This window comes from Theropithecus gelada, chromosome 14, assembly GCF_003255815.1.
Source record: "Theropithecus gelada isolate Dixy chromosome 14, Tgel_1.0, whole genome shotgun sequence".
In the NCBI taxonomy this organism is placed as follows: domain Eukaryota; kingdom Metazoa; phylum Chordata; class Mammalia; order Primates; family Cercopithecidae; genus Theropithecus; species Theropithecus gelada.
This window is the reverse complement of record NC_037682.1, coordinates 54,042,941-54,064,165: the sequence shown is the minus strand read 5'-3', so window position 1 is coordinate 54,064,165 and position 21,225 is coordinate 54,042,941. Positions and strand designations below refer to the sequence as shown.

General features: G+C 48.7%; 1 protein-coding gene across 3 annotated transcripts in view; it reads right to left on the bottom strand.

Moving 5' to 3' along the window:
• The window catches only part of GALNT18 (polypeptide N-acetylgalactosaminyltransferase 18), a 363,310-nt gene that overhangs the window by 178,614 nt on the left and 163,471 nt on the right, over window positions 1-21,225 (bottom strand). For all 3 annotated transcript variants that reach the window (XM_025357812.1, XM_025357813.1, XM_025357814.1), the window contains exon 2: window positions 893-1,085. In XM_025357812.1, coding sequence (XP_025213597.1) covers window positions 893-1,085 — 193 coding nt within the window. The remainder of the gene's footprint in view (window positions 1-892; window positions 1,086-21,225) is intronic.

The window sequence follows — 21,225 nt, the reverse complement described above, 5'->3', positions numbered from 1 at the left end:
AGACACAGCCAAACCGTATCATCCCTGTACCTAGATTATGCTGGCACAGAAGTGCTTAATAAATGACCTGCAAGTCATTTTCTTCTCTCCCTTTGGACATCCTCAGCTGCTCTTTCATCCTAGCCCAGTCCAGTTGTCTCTGAGCCACAACCAACCATACCCAAGTATACAGTATATAGCAGGTGTTCAATGAATATCTGTGGAGCTGAACTGGATCTTCTCCCTAAAAGAACACAGTCTGCAAACCCAGCAGCAAGACCTTTCTCCAAGACTCCAGATATAAGCTCACCATGGTTTGCAGCTTTAAAAAATAAAATGTAAAAGTGAGGAGAAAGAGGGGGAAACACTGTGGGGGGAGCTCACAAAAATTAATGAGATTTTCTCAGCTGAGATACGTGCCCATATTTTTAATAATTGGGAGTAATAAGAATTCTCACTGAACCTTAAAGGAACATCCTTCTGTAACAAAGAGAGAAGTCAAGACAGACTTGTCTGTTAGATGTAACGACTTGTTAGCCCCGCAAGACGGATGTACTTTAAAAACTAATTTACAGAAAAAAGATTATTCATAAAAATGCAACTAATTGGGTTAAAATGACAATATTAACAGGAATGTGAGATGACTGTAGTGCCCTTAAGGAGTAAATTAAGTTGTTAATCCTCAAAATCTCTACTGGAAGAAAGCTTTGCCCCTACTCAGCTAATGGAGAAACTGAGGCTGAGGGAAGAGGAGAGTGACTTGCCTAATGCAAGCCAAGGGGACAGGCCCTGGTTGAAGCAGGAAAGGGACCCAGGAATCCAGGCGCCCAGTCCTGGCTCTGTTCCTAGCACTCTGGGGACCCCATCTCCCCACAGGCAGGTCAACAAGGTCCCGGTCACTGACTCTGCTCACCCACTGGGTCTGAGGTCAGGCAGGGGTCGGTCCAGGGGCAGGCGGTCGCTGAGGTAGGCATTGTAGCCGTAGTACTGGAACTGCTTCAGGGCCACGCGCCGGCCTTCGGGGCTGAGCTCCTGGCCCCAGTGTGCAAACAGAGAGGAGTCTGTGAAGGGCTCAGCCTCTGCCTCCTCAGGCTTGGCAGGAGCCTCTGGAGAAAGAAGGAACAGGACACAGTGGGTCAGAGTGCACCCCTGCATGTGCCATGACAATCCCTTTCCCTTCCTCACAAACAGCCTTTGGTAAAACAATCTTAGCCCCTTCTTTCAGGGGTCGGGGCTGACTTGGGTTTTCACGCTTTCCAAAGACCCATTCATCCATGAATCCATGCATTCATCTAACCCACAACCACCAGGCACAGGAGATCGAGAAATACACCTGACAAGGTCTGCTGAGAAGCTAATGGATGTGACCCTGATGCCCCATGGCTTCAAGTCAGAACCCCCTTTTTCCCCAGTCTGCCTCCCTGCCAGAGATGCTGGCCCCAGCCCTCAAACTGGGCATCTGCTTCTCTGTCCCTAGCTTATACCCCCATTTCCTGCAATTCCTGAGCCCACCCCACATTGAGGCACCCAAGCTGGGAGTCTACTCCTCCACCCAGTTCTTGCCAGCCCTTCTCCCTCTCTCTTCACCGTCTGGTCCTGCAGTGAGTTGCCTGGTGCACCACATGACATTCGCCTGACTGTCAGCACCCCAGCCAGACTGCCTCCTGCTGCTTCTAGACACTGCCCACCAGAATAGCGGATCCATGACACAGGTGACAGTCAAGCCACACCCAGCCTGCCCTACGCTCTGGGCCCTGCTCATGGGAGCCCTGGTGGACTTGGTGGAGGCAGCTCAAGGCCAGCGTGTGGTTTCCCAGGAACGTCCCAGAAAAATGGAGGGGCATCACTAATGGTAAGAGCAGAGACTTCGAAGTCACACCGTCATGGAATCCAGTCACTGCTCCACCACGTACTGGCTACGTGACCATAGCACAGTCAACCTCCCAAGGCCCAAATTCTCCCACATAGAATGCGGAGATGATAATACCCAACCACCCTCCAGAGATTGTGAGGATTCCATTAAATAAAGTGTATAAAGCATTTAGATCAGTTTATGTCTCAGAACAAGTGCACAGCCAATGGCAGTTAGGGTTATTATAGCAAGGGAGGGTTATTGAAATCTCTCTTTTATGGGAGCTAAAAGAGATCTTGCCAGGACATAGACTGATAGTCCAGGACTTTGGAATTAGTTCCCTGGGACAGGTCATCAGGTGAATCATTTGAGGTCAGAAATCAGAGAAATTGGACAGAGATGGCAAGCCCACTGGACAGGGCCTTCTATGCTCACAAATTCATGAGGGAAGTAAGAGATGGAGCCAGGAGCCTGGAATGAGACAGCGACCAGAAAAAACAGAAGCGGGTCAGGGACAGGAGAGACAGGCAGGAGAGGCAGGCATGGGACACCTGCCCACATCCCGTCGTTGGCCTGTATGGAGCCAATGGGTGCATGGCGCACCTAGGTACAGGCTGGAGATGGGCAAGGGGTTAGCATTCTGAGGTCTTCCAGGCTGGAGAGCTTGGGGCTATCAACTGCCACCTCCACTCGTGATGCTCTCCTGAAAACCCATCTGGAAGAGAGGAGACTGCCTGGGAACAAAAGGGAGAGCCTTCCAAAACACAGGCTCCTCCTACCATGGAAGGGGTGCTCCAGTGGCAGGAAGCCTCCATCACCGGAAGCAGGCAGATGCCATCAAGAGTAGAAGGGGACTTAGCAAGCTCATAATCCTGAAAGCAGAGATGCCAGAAATCTCAGTGTGCGAGATGCAAAAAGATCTGTAAACGAACTCCCAGGTGCTGAACTCACTGGGTGCACATGCATAAGGTACCTCTCCAGGCCACGTCCTCCAAATGGGACACCCCTGTAACTCCTGGGATAACCATCAGAGCTAACACTTGCCGAGTGCTCACTCCTACCATGAGCCAGCATTTTCTCTTATCAACTCATCTCACCCTATAGGGTAGGAATTGTTGTCATCTTCATTTTATATATAAAGAAAGTGAGGCACAGAGAGAATAAAAATCTTGCCCAGGTTCACACAGAAGGAAGTGCAGTAGCTGGATTTCAATCCTGGGAAGACTCTCCCCAGGCAGTGGTCCCCCAACTATGCTATACAGCCTCTATATGGCAATGGGCTGCTAACGTACGTGAAGTACAAAGACAAACATGGCATACCATCTCGGTGACTGATTTTCCTTAAAAACGTAAAAGCAAAGTCAGAAAATTAAACAGATTAGGATATATTGAAGAATAAAATGCAAACTATGCAAACACTTCTAAGACACAGCATTGTCAGGATTGCAGCGGCCTGCACAAAGCTCCATCCCCAAACTTGCTCATTCTTCTCCCCTACTAGGCATGCTTGAAGGGTAGCACAAGCATGCATGATCTTGAAGGTCCTTGTTATCTCTAAAAAGACGTATGACTCATTCGTTTGGAATGGGGGGTAGTAAAAATCTACATCAGTGAACCAACTGAATCATATAATATTTAAAAGAAATGTAGTTTTATTGCTCTCGAATACCTAAATGGATATTACCAAGTAAAATGAGATCAGTTAATGGAAAATTATGATCCAAAATTAGGCCTGCATTGCATAATAATATGTTATAAACATATTAAAGTCCTGGTGACACCACATGCTCCTACCTTGTCACTCAGTATGGGCAAGAATGATGACAAACTCAAAGCCAGTGGGTCCTGAAAGATGAGGTGGGGGGCCTACAGCAGGAAAGATGTCATATTTGTTGGATTTCTGCCAAGAGTCAAGCACCACGATAGGTTATTTCCTTATCGAATGTTGCCTCTCTTCCTCCTCACTGGTGCAACTCCACAGAGCAGGACCACATCTGACTTGATCCCTGCTGGACTGCCAGTTCCTAGCACAGTAACTGCTTCTTAAAAGGGACTCAATCAATCATTTCAAAATACATCAGTTAATAAGTAACCCATAGTGATTAGACACGATGAAACCAAAAGTGAAAAGGTTAAATGTCTAATCCAAGGCCACCCAGTGTGTCAGTGACATCGAATAAAGGCCTGGCTCCTCCAAACTCCACATTCTTTTCTCTACACCAGGAGTGGCAAACCATGGTCCAAGGGCCACTACTTGTTTTTGTAAATAAAGTTTTATTAGAACACAGTCACATCCACTTGTTAACATATTCTCTTTGGAGCTGAAGAGCAGAGTTGAGTATGTATGACAGAGATGATATAACCTGAGAATCTGAAAACACTATCTGATTCTTAAAAAAAAAAAAAAAAAAAAAAAGTGTGCCACCTCTGAACCTTTCCCCAGCCCTGTCTGCCCTGTACCTTAGAGTTGACTCTCCTCAGGTAAGGAGGCCTTACCTCTCTGAACTCTATTTAATTTTTCTTTACTTCCAAAGAATTGGTTAAGAACACTGGCTGTGGAGTCAGAATCCTAGTGTTTATCCTCCAGCTCTACCATTTGCCAGTTTGGTCCACCTCACCGAGCCTCAGTTTCCTCTTCTGGAAAATGGGGTTGATAATAATAGTGCCTTCCTCATGGAACATTTGTGAGGATAAATGAAATGGCCAGGTAAGGAGCCTGGCACAGTGCCTGGCACATAGTAAGCTCTCCATAAACATTGCTGAAGCCCCCACGAAGCCAACAGCCCTATCGGACCGCTGGAGTTCAGATGGGAAGGTGACCTTGCCAAGGTCTCCAGCTCTGGAAGATGCTGATGCCATCCAGCCCCACATGAAGGCTCTCCATGTCCACAGACAAGTGGTCTATGCTTAACCAGACCTAGACTCCACTCCTGTCTCCAGTGAGAAAGCAGGCCTATATGGTCATCCAGCAAAGGGGATCATCTTTGACATAAGGGGGATAGGCAAAGAGGCCTCGGAGAAGTGTCTGGGCTGGGTCCTCCACAGGGGTCCTGGGGTGTCTGGCACATCTGGTGATACTCAGACCCTCTGATGTCTGACATCTAGGGATGAGGTACCTTCCAGGAGTGGACTCTAGCAGAAGCCCCTGCAAAGATTCAGACCTACCTGGGCATGTCTGACCAACTGATGAGGTGACTTAAGAGAAGCACATCTCCAGGGACTGAGGACTCCCCAGGAGGGCCCATTCAAGGCAGAGATTGAGCAGGGCACAATGAACTCTGTGAGCTGCAAAGCCAGTGCGTGTGGAAGAGAGTACTTGGAGGATTCTGAGCACAACACAGAAGCTGTTACTCACCCCCTGCCCTCACCCAGCCCTGAGTGCTTGTCTGGGCCCCAAGGAGAAATAGGATGAAAGGGAAAGTGAAGGGGCTGCTTCACCAGACAGCCACGCTTGGGGCCCAAGCAGTGCTTGAGTCAGGGAAGGCGGAAGGAAAGGAATGATGTGATTAGGGTAGGTTGGGGAGCCCCCAGTGGGGCCTGAGGAGACCCCTGGGCCAGGGGAAACATTACCATGCCATGTCCTTCTGTGATCAGAACCCTCCAAGGGCCTCCACCGCCTTCTTGTTAAATGCCTGCAAGGCCCAGCACTCACATCCCATCTCTGCCCCTGGTTTTCTCCTTTCCAGTCACACGGGCCACTCATCAGACTCACCAGGCACATCTCACCTGGGTGCCTCAGCTCCAGCATTTCCCTGCACATGCTTCTGGCCAGTTCCCTCACTTCTATGTCTTTACTCAAAAGTCGCTTTCTCAGCAAGCCCTATCCTGAACATCCCAGCCCTCTTCCCAGTTTTTACATATATAGTCTGTGATATGGTTTGGCTGTGTCCCCACCCAAATCTCATGTTGAATTGTAGCTCCCATAATTCCCATATGTTGTGGGAGGGACCTGGTGGAGGTAGTTGAATCATGGGAGTAGGTCTTTCCCGTGCTGTTCTCATGATAGTGAATAAGCCTCAAGAGATCTGATGGTTTTATAAAGGGGAGCTTCCCTGCACACACTCTCTTCCCTGTCACCATGTAAGACATGCTTTTGCTCCTCCTTCACCTTCCACCATGGTTGTGAGGCCTCCCCAGCTTTGTGGAACTGTGAGTTCATTAAGCCTCCTTTTCTTTATAAATTACCCAGTCTCACTTATGTCTTTTTCAGCAGCATGAGAACAGACTAATACAGTCTCCATTCATTTTGCTTGTTGTTTGTTTCCCTGACCGGAACATGGCTCTGTGAGGTCAGGGATTTGCTTTGTTCTCTGTTGAGTCCCTCAGACTCAGAACAGCATCTGGCACCTAGTAGGTGCTCAACCAATACCAGTAAAATGAACGAATAGGGCATTAGCAGTGGGTCGTGGTGGGAGTCAGACAGCCCCCTCCCTACTAGAGATTCCCCAAAACTTTCAGAGGGAGTGGAAAGGGGACTGCAGTCCTGTGCCAGCAGGTAGGAGCACAAAGCCAGTGAAGGTATGGCCAGGGCAAATTCCAGCTGTGTGTGGTTAATTCCTCCCCAGTTCACTTAAGCAAATGATTGTGCACAGTTACACAGACTGACAGGGCACACTTAAGAGCTTTTCAGGTAGTTCCACAAAATATGGTCAGTGGTAAGCAATCTCCACTGCTCTCCCAGGACTCCTCTGTAAATTTCTTATACTGGAGAATTACTGGTCTTCTCTCCCAAGCATCCAGAATAGGACTGTGCATGGAGTAATTACCCCGAAATATAGGGAGAAGGAAGATAAAGAGGGAGGCAGGGAGAGAAGGAGGCTGTGTCTTCTTCTTGCCCCTCTCTGTCTCTCTTTCAAATCTCACCAAGAAAGGCTCAGAATCAAAAAGACTCCACTGAAGGGTCCAAAAAGCCCTCCTTCCAGAAACCCAGGCACAAAGGGCAATGAGGTAGAAAGACCCAGAGACTCTAGAAAACTGACCTAAGATGCCCTCAGGAAGTGTCCAGCTCAAACCACAGAGCCACAGAGAGCCAGGGAGTCAGGCCAGGAGTTCTCATCCTTCCTTGAAACCCAGCCCGCGGTGTCCCCAGAGCTCTGGCAGACATGTTGATACCCGTCTTCCGTCCTGAGTCTCCTCAGTCTCCAAGGTGCTTGTTACAGAAATCCTCACCATCAAGCCCTGAAGGGAGGATTCCCTCCAGAGGACACTAATCACTCTACCCTTGAAGAGAAAGGTACAGTTGATGGGTCTGTGCAAAGCATGACATTTCTGACATTAACAGGCAAACAGGCTGACTCCTTCCTCATTGTTGACATTGAAATTCTCCCTGAGGGACCCAGCGAGCAGTCATTCCTGCTCATCCCCAGGGTGCAGGGAGCTGCAGCTTGGCCAGCCCTATTCAGAGAGGCTCCATGATGGCTGTGCTTCCCTTGTTTGTGGGGCCTTGGAACTCACTGTCAGCTTTGCTCACAAAGGGTGTTAGCCCCTTTTATCAGCTAAGCAATGAATATTTAAGCAAGTTTATTCTATGCCAAGCTTATTGCTTGGGTATTGAAATATTAAGATTACTCAGATGTGTTCCTATCCTCATATAGCATCCAACTTAGTGGGAAAAGCAAACACATAGAGAATGTAATCAATGCTCTGATCAAGGGTGTATAAGATGCCATTGGGTATCTGTAGATGAGGGGAAATGGGGCAGAGGGAAGGCTTCCTAAAGGAAAGGATGCTTGAAGTGAGGCGAAAGCGGGCAGAGGGAAGGCTTCCTAAAGGAAAGGATGCTTGAATTGAAGAATAAGTGTGATCCTCAAGCTCACTCCAGGGCAGTACACCCCAAAGTAGAGGCCAACAAGAACCAGGATGCAGAAGGAGGAAAGAGCAGTCTGTGGGGCTCAAGGCTGCTGGACAGGTGGCTGTACAGATCTGAAACCAAGAAGCCAGACCCAGAGCATCCAGAGCCTCAGCAGGCTGAGGGTAGACCATGGAGGGGGACAGGAAGAACCACAGTGAAGACGGCAAGACTGAAAGCCTTGGGATTAGCGTTATTATTTGGAAATAGTTTCTGAACCTACAAGCAAGCGTCCCAAAGTCCAGCATGGTAAGCATCACAAAAAGGTACTCTCTAAAGTGGCACTGGGTGCAGTGACTCATGCCTGTAAACCTGGCACTTTGGGAGGCCAAGGTGGGCATATTGCTTGAGCCCAGGAGTTTAAGATCAGCCTGGGTAACATGCAGAAACCCCATCTCTACTAAAGATACAAAAATTAGCCGAGCATGGTGGTGTACGCCTGTAGCCCCAGCTACTCAGGAGGTTGAGGCAGGAGGATCACTTGAGCCCAGGAAGTCGAGGCTGCAGTGAGCTTTGTCGCTGCACTCCAGCCTAACAGAGCAAGACCCTGTCTCAAACAACACAAACAAACCACAGAATGGCAAGTGCATTATTTGGGGTCCAACTGCAGGCTGATCTTGGGTGTCTGCTCTAAAAGCTTTATCCCTGGAGCTGATTCCCTAGTCCAGTGTACCCCAATTCCACTGCACTGCCCCTACCTCTCCTAGAATGTATGTTTAATCAATCCCATCATAGATGAGAGAAAACTGCAGCTGGAGACGTTAAGGGGCTTATCCTGAGCTCACAGCCCTGACCACAGCCCTACCTGCAAATTAATGCACCAAGATGTGTTGTCTGACTTGAGGACTGGAGAAACTTTAGTCCCCAGGAGGCTATTCACTTGGTCTGTACTGGTTCATACTAGTTGTTCAACTATTGAAATATCTTCCTAGCGGTAGCAAACAGCTGCTGCCTAGAATACCTCCGGGGCCCACCTGCAACCCCAGGTGCTCTGGCCCTTTTCTTGGAACACTCCAGTTCTTTTCACCAATCGGCAACTCAAAGACCCAGCCAAGAGCCCCAGGACCCTGCTCTAGGTGGTGTTGAGCATTCCTGTCAATTGGTTAGTACTGTCCCTTGCCAGTTGTGTGCCAAGTATATTTTGACTACCACTTGCTTGAGTCCTTCCTAGGTGGGCCCCTGTGAATGAGAGTGATGGGTTTCTGGAGACCCACTCACTCAGGTCATTTGCTTCCCCACGGTCATGCCCAGTCCTTATTGTGCATGACCCGTTTTTCATAAAGTTCTACCAACGATCACATAGGGCACCTGGGAAATGCCATAATGTGGTCTCAGTGATATGCCCACAGTGCCTGACACACAGCCCATTGATAAGAGTGGAGCTTACAGATACATCCTGGCAGGTCCATGCTAATTCACGGAGACAGGTGGGAAGTGGGGCAGGAAAGAGCTTGCAAAGCTTTGAGCAATGAATGCAACAAAAGCCACAGCTCTGAGCGTTGTGCATGGGGTAATTGGCCAAGCAAGAGGAGCACATCTGGAGGCCCTGCCAAGGCTTTTGAGGTTCCTGAAGCCACTGATGCTGAAAGTAGGAATTCCTGCATGAAGAGTTCTGCTTCAGCGGGCAGCCCAAACAAAGTGCTGGCCCCACTGGCTCGTGCTCCAAGACTGTAGTGGTACTGAGATTGCACAATGGAGTGGAGAGGAAATGGGCTTCAGAGTGAAAGCGGTATTGTAATGCTGCCCAGCCCTGTCTAGGTTGGACTGCCTCACCTTCTAGGACCAGATCCCTGGAGATCCGCTTCTGCTGAAGCTGAGTCATTTTGCCAGCTCTTGCCATTGCTGGAGATAGAAATTCTGAGGAGCCGGTGGCTTTTTGGAGGAACTGCAGGAGAGGCTGTAGCCCAGACCTCTTCCTAGGCAAGAATCTAGTACTCATATCTGCTCCTTGGATTGGAGGACAAGGGAATCGGAGGAGTCAAATGGCATGGTTGCTGCTGGAGGTCAAAGTGGTTTAGGGCTCCCACCTCAAGGTTGGGCCACAGGAATGGTCAAGTCCTGCCGAGGGGTCAGACAGAGCCACCCAGGACGCAGCTCACCTGGCTGAGGACCCCTGGCCTGCTGCCCAAGCTGGTCTGTGCACTCTCTGGAAGCAGCAGCTCTGCTTCTTGTCCCTCGGTTTGAGCACCTTTAGGGAGGTGTTCCCAGGAAACCACTGGAGCCTTCTTGTTTCTTGTGGTTTACTCTGTCTACTGTGTGTCCCTCTCTCAGGGAGAGGGGATCGCTGAGAAGGCTTTGAGGGTGGGTGGGGACGGGGGGCTAGCTTTTGCCCTGTAGCCAGTTCTGTAGCCACTGCTATTTCTGTTTCCGCCCTCAGGCCATGCTCATAGCAAAGCTCTGGTTTGATGAGATCTAGAACCCAGTGAAAGGAGGCAGGAGAAACTAGGACAGGCAGGTTGGGGTGCCAGGTACCTGCCTGCCGTGGGCCCCGAGACCCTCTATGTCTGAAGTGCACTTGGGGTGCAGACCCAGATGGTCCTGTCTCCTGGTCCTCCTCCCAGAGTGTACTGGGGACCCCTTCTCTCCCCACTTCTGGGTCTGCTATTCCCTCCCTTTAGGAAAGACCCAGAGTCCCTTCAAGCCTTCGTTTTCTTCACTTGCGAGATGAAAACAGACTGTCAGGCTGCTATAAACAGTCACTGTGAAGTCAGCTTTGGGAAAGATGAAGGCTAAGCATCAAATAATGCAGCAAGTATTGCTGAATATCCCAGATAAGAATTCATAAAGAATGTTTTCCTTTTTTTCCACTCCTCACTTTAAAAACAGCTTTATTGAGGTATAATTTATATACCATAAAACTCACCCATTTTAAATGTACAATTCAATGATTTTTCAAAAAACTTTTCTTCCACTCCTGCAGTACCTTGTTGCATGCTTTATTTTGGGTTAAAAAGAAGAGGGCTAATTGAATGTTCAGAAATGTACATTTCTCATGTCGGCTTTCAGTAAACTCCTGCCCGCTGACTTCCAATGGTGAGAAGTCACCATTATTCCCACTAAAGAGCTTGATGCTTGGGCCTTGCCCGAGAAGCCCAGACCATGCTTGCAGAGCATTAAAGCCCAGTTCACCCGAGCACTGCTAATGAGGGCAGGACTCACACCGCCACGCAGAGGGGTCACATCACAAACAGCCGGAACAGCAGCGTTCAGCCTCGGCTGCCTTCAGCTTGCCATCTGCTGTGTCGCCTTCAGAGCCGGCGGACCTGCCCTCCCCCGTCTTCCAAACACTCAGCCTTGAGATCCAAATCGCAGCCTTTGTGCCTGGTCCCAGCCAAAGCCAGGCACTGAGACCTGTGGAAAGCCGGCTGGTCTGGGAGACAGGAAGCCTCAGCCTACCCTCATCTCCAACGCTGGGCAAATCCCCAGATCCCTGGGCCCTGTTTCTCTTCTGTAAGGTGGAGCCAGTGTTTGTGTTTTACTTGAGAGAGAAGGGGCACTTTGGCACATCATAGCGGTACTCTTCTTACATCCAGCAAAGCAAGATGTTATGCCTCTGCTTGTGATTAGGCTCCCAAAGGACAATTTTCAGATTTTTGAAAGCATCCTTTAATATGTCAAGCGCCCGAATAATGGTAAGTAAATGCACTATTCTGTTGAGTGGAGGGCTTCCCTTCTTCTCTGTTTCTAGAGTTGCATTCAAACATGAGCCAAAGGTCTTTTGCCAATGGCCCCCACAATTAGGCTTTCTCTCCCTGGAATCCTCAGAGCTGCCAAAAGAACAAAGTGGAATCTGACAGCAAAGAGCTTGGAACTAATCAGGAGGAAGGAGCCCTGACAGTCTCAGGTCCAACACTATTAAAATCCTCTGCACGAGGATGTTATTCAGCATGGCAAAGGCAAATCCAGGATGGCTTCCTCTGGCACCTGAACAGTGTTGCAGGGAAGAAGAGAGGCTTCTTCAGGATGCCTCAGCCCAAAGTAGGGTGGGGTCTGCCATCCAGAGAGATGCCCCACTGCAAGGTCGAGTGTAGACTCCATTAGGGGCTGAGCCCACCAGACTGAGGAGCTCTGGAGGCAGCTCTGCCCTAGATTGGCTATGTGACCCTCATCAAGCTCTTAAACCTCTCTGAAGCTCAGCTTGCTCATCTGTTGAATGGGGATAATAATTTCTATGTCTAAGCTTGTTGCAAAGATTAAGTGAGATGATGGACACCAGGAAAGTGCGTAGCAAACCATCAGATATGTGGTAAAGTGTATTAATAGTTTCCTATGGCACTGTAGCAAACAACTACAAACTTAGTAGCTTGACAATGCAAATGTACTATCTTACAGTTGTGAAAGTAAGAAGTCTGATGGGGTCTCATCGTGCTAAAATCGAGGTGTTGGGAGGACCATGCTCCTTTCTGGAAGCTCTGGGGGAGAGATTCTGTTTCCATGCCCTTCCCAGTTTCCAGAGGCTACCTGCATCCCTTGGCTCATGGCCCCTTCCTCCATCTTCAAAGTCCACCACAGTGGGCCAAGTCCATCCCACATTGCAGCACTCTGATCTTCTCTTCAGCCCCCTCTGCCACATTCAAGGACCCCTATGGTTGCATTAGGCCCACCTGGGCAATCCAGGCTACTCTCCGTCTTTAAAAGTCAGCTGAATTCACAACCTTAATTCCATATGCAACCTTAGTTCCCTTTTGCCATGTAAGGTAACATATTCACAGGTTCCAGGGATTAGGATGTGTATATCTTTGGGGAACCATTATTCTGCTGCCATAGCAAGAGTCCAATCATCGTGTGGCTTTTCCCATCTATTAAAAAGAGATTCTAATACTTCATTCATAGGGTTATAGTGAGGCAAAATACCAATAGCTAACATTTGTAAAAAGCCTACCATGTCCAACACTACTCTGAGCAAAATGGTTCTGTCCACCCCAACACTCACTGAGTGAGAACATACCCTGTACAATCTGGACGGGGCTGTCATCCAGGTTCTCCAAAGGTGCAGCGCACCTGAGGGCTGCAGGTGGCCATGAGCTGTGGAGGGCCCTTATCTCTGCCTACTCCTCCCTGACTTTGAAGGCCTTTTGGCCTTTCCTCCCTCATGCACTCACTAATGAGGAAGAAAGGAGAGCCCTAGATGGTGCAAGGCAGGGACTGAGGCAGTCGCCCTCCTGCCTCCCTGTTTCTTCCTGATCCACACAGACGGAACCATTACAGTGTCCAACTGGCTTCCTGCTACTGTTCTTTGGACTTAGGTGTTGGTATCTGGCTACTCTAAGTGTGGCTTTCAAAACTCCCTAAAGTGACAGTTCTATCAGTAGTTTGTTGTTGCTTTCATTTGGGGAGGGGGATACAGAACCCTCTGAGAAAAAATGTTAAAATTGTTCTTCTTTATAAACTACCCAGTCTCAAGTATTCTTTTATAGCAATGCAAAACGGATTAAGACAGCCAGGGATAGAGGAATTTGGCCGTGCACCCTGGGAGCTACTGGCAAGAGTTAGGGAAGGCAACTCCAGCTACGTGGGCTAGACTCAGGAAGGGTGGTAGGTGCCAGCAAAAGACCAGAGTCAGTCCAGTCTGGGCTGACATGGCAGGCAAAGGACCGGAAGACATCTGACTCTGCAAGCTTAGTCCAGATATTACAGGATGATCTCTCTCAGTCAGAAAAATCCTACTCCACTCCTGACGGGCTGGCGCTGCTGTGTCTTTCTTCCCCTGCAAGGGGGACTTCTGGGCCTGGGTGTGTCTGAGTGCGCAGCTGGGATGGCTGGTGCAGGTAGGAGCAGCAGGGCTCGGCGTGTGCACACACACTCACAGAAGTGGAAATAGCCTTGATTAGAAACTATGCAGAATGAAAGCTGCTATTAAAGGGTCAAGTTTTTACACTCAATGCCAACTATATAAAGTACATGTTAAAAAAAACTCATTTTAGAGAGTGACAAATGTCTGTAGCTTAGGAACCAGAATTTATATGTGCCATTACTTGCTACTTTAAAACAATCCTTTAAAGCTAGAATTCTGCCTAGGAGAGATATAATAAACTCTGAAACACATACCATTATCCCCCTCCCCCACCTGCCACCGAGCTGACAGCCTGGAGCTGACACCCGGACTTCTAAATATACACTACACTGTTCACACATAAAACAGTGTTCCCAGTGTTTCCACACATCAATCTACTGGAATGAACAAGCCAGACCAACCCTGCTAATGTTAAAGAGGCATGCTCCCCTGACACAGACACGCAGACGGGAACAGCTGGGCCGGACAGAGAGAAAGCAGTGTGGCCCTTTGCCAGTAGGACAGCCTGTAGCCCAGAACAATGCCAGACGCCTGCTGCAGCCGTGACTCCTTTCAAGGCCCTGCTGCAAGAGTCCTTGCTTTGGGAAACCTGCAGCCTGAATGAAGCTGCAAAAATCGCGTGTGCCTTTCTTGTGTAATATTACTCTATCACGTGCTCCCCTGTCTCAAACAGCCTCTCCCAGGAAGCCTGCCTGTTTCCAGTTTCTTTCTTCTGGTCTTAATGGGAAGCAGGGTGCTGTAGGAATAGCAGCAAGCATCAGACTTCACCCACAGGGCAGTTAGATTACAGATCACGGGGTCCCACCCCAGAGTTTCTCATTCAGCAGTCTGAGGGGAGGTCTGAGACTGTGCATTTCTAGCAAGTTATGAGAGGATGCTAAGTCTGCTGGTCCACGGTCCCCACTCTGAGAATCACAGCTGTAGAGGAGGGGCTTCCTGGTCTTGGCTCTCTACATTCAGTGTGTGGCTGTGGCAAAGAAGCCTTCCCTTTTTTTTTTTTTTTTTTTTTTTGCGATGGAGTCTTGCTCTGTCACCTAAGCTAGAGTGCAGTGGCATGATCTCAGCTCACTGCAACCTCCACTTCCTGGATCCAAGTGATCCTCCCACTTCAGCCTCCCTAGTAGCTGGGATTACAGGCTCCTGCCACTATACTCAGATAATCTTTTTATTTTTTTAATTTTTATTTTTTTAGTAGTGGTGGGGTTTCACCACATTGGCCAGGCTGGTCTCGAACTCTTGACCTCAAGTGATCCACCCGCCTTAGCCTCCCAAAGTGCTGGGATTACAAGCACGAGCCATCGCACCTGGCCCTTCTTTTTCTTTAGGCTGTCCTTTTCTTATCAGTAAACACAAGGTGATCTCTAAGATCCCTTCATGCCCTAAAATGTCACAATTCTAAGGTGGCTCAGATCACTGATTGTGGCTTACACAGGGCCTGGTGGCTTTCACTCAGAAGCAGAATGTTCAGTGGAACCCTTAGGCCTGTAGTTCAGATCCAGAGAGGTTAAATGCCTCGCCTGAAGTCACACAGCCAGGCAGCAGCTGATTCTAGGACTGGGAAGTAAAAAAGGGTCCTGATGCCCTCATTCCTGCTCAGTGCTCCCTCCACCACCCAGGAGGGGTCCTGCAAAATGACTTTGGGGAAAGGCAACCTGCTCGAAGAACAAGTATTTGGGATATCAGCCAAACCCCAGAGCCTGAGCCCTGGGCACACCAGCAAACCTCCTCTCTCAGACACCCTTACCTGTGTTGGTGCCTGGGTCTAGATGTACAGCATGCACCTGCCCCTACAGGACAGGCAGGTGGGAGGGTAAGCAGTGCTCTGCAGTGTGGAGAGAGAGCATATCAATCACAAGACCCTGGAACTATTAGTCCAGGCTCCCACAAGAGAACAGGGTTCCTGTTTCCCTCAGTTATCACTGGCTGTATCCTCACATATGGACATACACACTCAGACAGACAGACACACACACACACACAGAGACAGAGAGAGAGAGAGAGAGAGAGTTCCAGAAGCCCACAGCAGCCTACAAAAGCTCATCATGAAAACAGATTCTTCTAGCCCCAAGTGGTTGCTCACTGCATGTAGCAAGAGCATTAAAAATGTGTCATTTCAAAGATGAGAAAAGAACACTTGTAAAAACAAACTTGCAAGAAGAAATATTATTCAGTTAACTAGCCCACATCTGATTCTTTAAATGCAGTGTACGGTGCAGAAGGATAAATACGAGCCAGGGCCCCGGCGAGTTTGAGGTCTGCTCACACGCCCCTGGGAGCCCCAGCTGTGGTGGCCCCAGGGCTGAGCATGCCATCACTCCCAGCAGCTGTCGGCTCACTGGACATCTTTTCATTACTGTCCTAAGTCATAAATCTCTCACCCCCAGCAGTCACAGCTGTATTTCATCAGGGAGAAGTGGATTTGTCCTTCGAAAAAAGTGAACAAACAGGCCCTCCCAACCCCAGGCCCGGCAGGATCGGGAAAGGCTTTGAATCCACGTCAAAGAAGTCATCAAAGGAAATAGGCCATTTTCAAACAAAATCCATTTCTTGAGCATGACGGTAAAAATATTTATCACGTGAAAGATGTGAAACCTTTATGATGTCTCGACGCTCTGTATTATGAATGCAGTATGTGTACGGTGGAATGTGTGCAAAAACCGTCATGCTCATGATTTTGAAAGGGGGAAAAATTAGTCCTTTCCATCTGGCAAATTCTTAATTTACCAACCCAGTCGTGCTCTGTGAGCACCTGAGGCAGAGGAAGGAGGCAGTCCCGGCCTGCAGCCAGACAAAATAAGCAAAGGTTTTGGACAAAGAAACTCTGCACGTCCAAGATGTAGTGAATGGGGTCCCAGGCTTATCTATCTCTGTTAGCCATGGGCTTTGAAAGCATCCACACTGATAGCTCCTGTACAAGGTCAGGCAAGGCTTCTTCAGTGGGTCCCAGGATTTTCCACAAAGTCTAAACGTTATTCCATAATCGTGAGTTTTTGCTCCACAAATGGATTTTTAAAGTGAACAAAAAAGCCTACGCCCAGAAAGGATCTTGAGAGGCCAAGCCAGCCTTCCCAGGAGACTCGAGGTCTCCTAGGCTCAGATCTAAGGAGGACTCTGCTCAGAGGCCCTGCAGTCCTGAAGTTCCTCCTCCACACCATGCCTCAAAGTTAGTGGGCACCCAGCGAGCGGGCACCCTGATGCATAGTCTCTCTTGGCCCCATGAACATCTCCTCTCCAGGAAGGAGGCATGGGCCCAGAGCTAATGCCCTTTTCTGCTGGTTGGTGGCTCAGAAAGAAGCTCCCTCGTGGGCCCTGGTGCACTGAGGAAGACACATTGGCTTGTCCTACTTTTTTCTGGGTACCCACAGAGAAGTGAAAATTAAAGTCTGTGAATTTGGCATTATAAATGAAATGAAATTCATTTATTCGATTAATATGCATCAAGATACAGCTGTGCAGAGAGCAGCATAGCCTAGCAGTGAAGTGCAAACCCTCTGAGTCACACCGCCTGAGTTTGGAGCTTGGCGTCACTACTCACTAGCTGTGTGACCCTGTACAAGTCACTTAACTTCTCTGTGCCTCCGTTTACTAATGTGGAAAATTGGGGATAATCATATTACCTACTTCCTTGTGGGGTTATTGTGAGGACTGAATAAGTTAGTAACAGAGCCTTTCACATTCTATGGGCAACATAGCTGTTGTTACTATTTTTGTTACTGGTCAGGTGCTAGGCTGGGAGCTGGGGATGGAATTACGGGCAGTGGGGAGTTGTTGGGAATGGCTGCTCATTATTTCTTGTCTTCCCCACTAGCTTCAAGTACACAGAGTACACAGAGTAACTTAGAACACAAGGCAACTTCTCTATCCTTATCCCACGGGGACCCTGGGCGAGGTGCCTTAGGATGCCTGAGGAAGGTCTGTTGCCGGATCCTCAACCCCATTCCTGCTGAGGTCAGGGGAGGAAGGGATGTCAAGGAGGCCACATTGGCACGAGGAGCTGAATGCCACAGTGGGAGGGTCTCTGTATTTAGATTGATTTCCCCTGAGACTGGGGAGTTGGGTGGGCAAGGTCATCTGTCACGCCATGTAGCCCAGGGCTAGGAAGCTGAGATTCCCACCTTATGGAGCTGTCGCTGTGCATGAAAACACCAAGGATTATTCGAAGCTTGAGTGCTGCTCCCTCTGATCCTGGGGCTTGTGATCCGTATCCATGGCAGCTCAGTAGCCACAGAAACCAAAGCCACCTGGCCATGAGGTCCAGAAACATAGCTTAGGAAGGGTTAGAGTGGCCTCTGGGAACCAGAGAGGTGACAAGGCTGGAGGTGACAAGCTTCTCTGCTGTTGGGGCTGATCAGGGTAGAGAAATAGAGTGCCTAGACCACTGCACACACTAGCTTCACCCACCTGTATAAGACATACCATGGTTAGTTCCTGGACCATGGACCCGGGCAAGGTCAGCTGGCTCCCTATTAACCTTTTCTCTTCTGCCAGGCCCCAGGAGGATGTGGAATTACTGGACAATATTTATGTAGGGTACTCAGCTATCTCTAGGGGAGGGGCTCGCACTGTCGTACTGCTGAGCAGTTCTGCCTTCTTCCCTGGCCTCACTGCACGGCTCACCAGTGCTCTGCTCAGCATAGGGATTAGGAAGGTCTCCCAGATGTGGATATGAGCCAAAGTCAGGGCCCAAAGGAACCATAGGAGGCATCCATCCAGACGAGTGCTTCTCAGCCCTTCTCAATCATAACCTACAAGGAGAACCGTGTTTTTTGCATTTCACCCATTACACACAAACACATATAAGGGAAACGAGGTTACAAAACAATCTTTAGCATGACTATGTGTGATTAACTCTGACATATTCTATTTTATTCTGTAATATTCTATTAAGAAGGAATGCTGTTTATGACCTAGTAAATTGATTTCATGGTCTGCTGGGTGGGTTGTGACTGCATTTTGCAAAACACTGATCTAGATCAACGGACTGTATTTTATAAACCAATGCCACCTTTACATGAATGTTGAAATCCCTACCCTCCTTTCATGTTACTTGAAATTTGAAAACAAATTAGGTATCACAATTGCAAACAAATAAGAACAATGGCCATTTTGAAATATGATTTTTCAAAGTACATGTGCCACTTAACTTTCCCAAGATTTTGATATGGACACCCAGGAAAGGAGGGATGATCCCCCATTGAAAATCACTTATTTACAACTGAGGTTTCCAAAAGAGTCTGTGGAGCCCCCTTGGGGAAAGTGGACCCTGAAGGGGGGTGAGGGGAGACTGAGACCCCTCTTTCCCCCTTTGCCAGAATAGCTCTAATTCAGTCTGTTTACCTATTAGGATTTTGCATAAGAAACCCTTTAAAGAAAGGGTCTGTGGCTAAAGAAGGTGCTTTGAACCCTGAAAGCTAATGAGTTCATCTGTCTCCTTTCTCAGGGGGAAGGATAAGGCCGAGGCATTTGTTCTATCAGAGAGGTTGGGGGACTTGCTAAAGATGACACAGAGAGGTAAAGTTGGGGCAGAAATGAGGGGGAAGCAAGACAGAAGGAAGACCTGGGCAGGGTATTCCTGAGCTCTTCAAACTGCTTCCAAAAGGCCTGGCAATAGGACACACGCAGATCAATGAAAGGACCCGATTACTTGGCTTTAGGTGCAATTTCTAGAAGGCTCAGAGTAGAAAAAATTCTTACCTACTGGGAGTCAGAAGCCTGTTTAACAGCTACATGTGTCTTTGATTAATAAAAGATGGAAAATGAACTGATCATCTCCGTGCACAGGCAGTATGTGCGGAGGAGAACGTCTTCTGAACCTGGGGCCCAGGAGGCAGGAGGCCCTTAATGGAGAGAAGATAGACATCACCGTGTGTGCCCGGCGGCTGCATACACTGCATGTGCCCATGGCAGGCAGGAGGGCTCTGCTGTCTCTCCACACTGACATGCAGAGGCCACACTGAGGATCAGGGTTCATGGCTCTATAGCAACTACTACATCAGGTGCTGCTGCCCTAACCTAGGTCACCCACGGCTCCATGGTCAGAAATCTTCCCAGTGCCACTGGTTCCGCTGCAGCTGCCACCCCTGCCCCTTCACAGAGCCCTTTCTTACCCAGAGCCAGATGAGAGAGGTGATATGACAGAGGCTTTTCTCCCAGCTTCCAGCAACATCCTCTGAACACGGCAGAGGCGCCATGCCAGTCTGATGGCCAGATGGAGACATTTAAAGGGAACCACTCTGTTTGCCAGAGCAGAGCAAGCCCAGGTCCCCATCATAAATGTCCCCAAGGATTGGAATCAGCCCAGGAGACATGCCCACACACTCATGCATTGTACACATTCAGGGCACAGACAGGCACCATGGCTGAGAACACAGTTTAACCCGAGTTCTCAATCCTGGCTACACATTAAGTCAACTGAGAATGAGATAATCACATCAAATTAAGAATGCCCAGGCCCAACTCTGGTTGAGTCAAAATCTCTGAAGGTGGGGTTCGGGGTATCTCTTTTGTTGTATTTCCTTTCATTGTTTTCTAAACTCTCCAGGTGATTCCAATATGCAGCCAAGATTTAGAACCACTGGATTAAGGATGGTGGTTTTCAAACTTCAGTGTGTATACAAGAATCCACCTGGCAAGTTTTGTTAAGATGTTCACCCCAAGTTTGTTAAGATGGAACACCCCAAGATGTTCCATCCCAAGAGATTCTAGAGAAGAAGGTCTGGGTCAGGATAATTACTAAGAAGTCATTAGAAATTATCCCCTCCCTAATCAGCAGAACTTCAGGTCAACTAGAAACATCTTAAATCTCAAATAACAAAGCAACCCTTCCTGTCTTACCCCCTGAGAAAAATACTGTCATCCTTTTGTATATCATAAATGTTGTACTGGTAAAATACCATGCTTTCTTTCAGATGTGATCATCTGTTATCATTATCCTCTGTCCCACAGCCTTTGCAAGTTTAATAACTTATGACTGCAAGGTCTATTTTCCTCATCTGAACATCATAATGGTTCATCTTCCTCGCCTGAGCATGGAAAGACCCACCTCCCCAAGGCAAGTTGTTGAGAGCTCCTGAATATACTCAGGTGTAGAAAGAGAAGTCTGTCAAGGACCCAGGCTGTAGTGGTCCCCAGGCACCCACCGGTGAGCGCTCCCCTCCTTCCTGCCTGCCATGCAGCTCTAAGAAACAGCCAAGTCTTGCTCTAAGATTCTGAGTCTCTTTTCCATGCTGCAAACTTCTCACATGTTTCTGAAGCAGTGTTCCCCGGCATACACTTTGAGAAGCAGATTTCAAAAAGGCTTCCAACCAGCCCTTGCTCCAAGGGCAGGTGAGGCTGGGGCTGCAGGGAGGTTGCTGGGAGTCAAAGCCCAGCCAGGCTGCAGGACAGAGGATCTCAGGGACTCTTCATTGAACCCCACTTTCCTGAGTCACTTGTAGTTAAGATTCGCGGGTCTGGGGGCTTTTTCAAATAGGACGCTCACTAATGCTGGTCTACCACTCCACTTCAAGGACGACCAGCTTTGTGAGCAGCTGTCACTGATGGGATGTGGCAGATTCTACAGGTGCTGGTGATGGGGAAAATGTTATAAACCACCGAAAGAAAGATATAGGAGTCCAACAGGCTCCCTGCCTTCAGCGACCTTTGTTCTCCAGTGTGAGATGTATGGGTGAATGAGTATTGCTGATGTGCCATCATTGCACATGGGCTGGCTGGCTGGCTGGACAGATGGACAGTCCTGTGGACAGACGACCA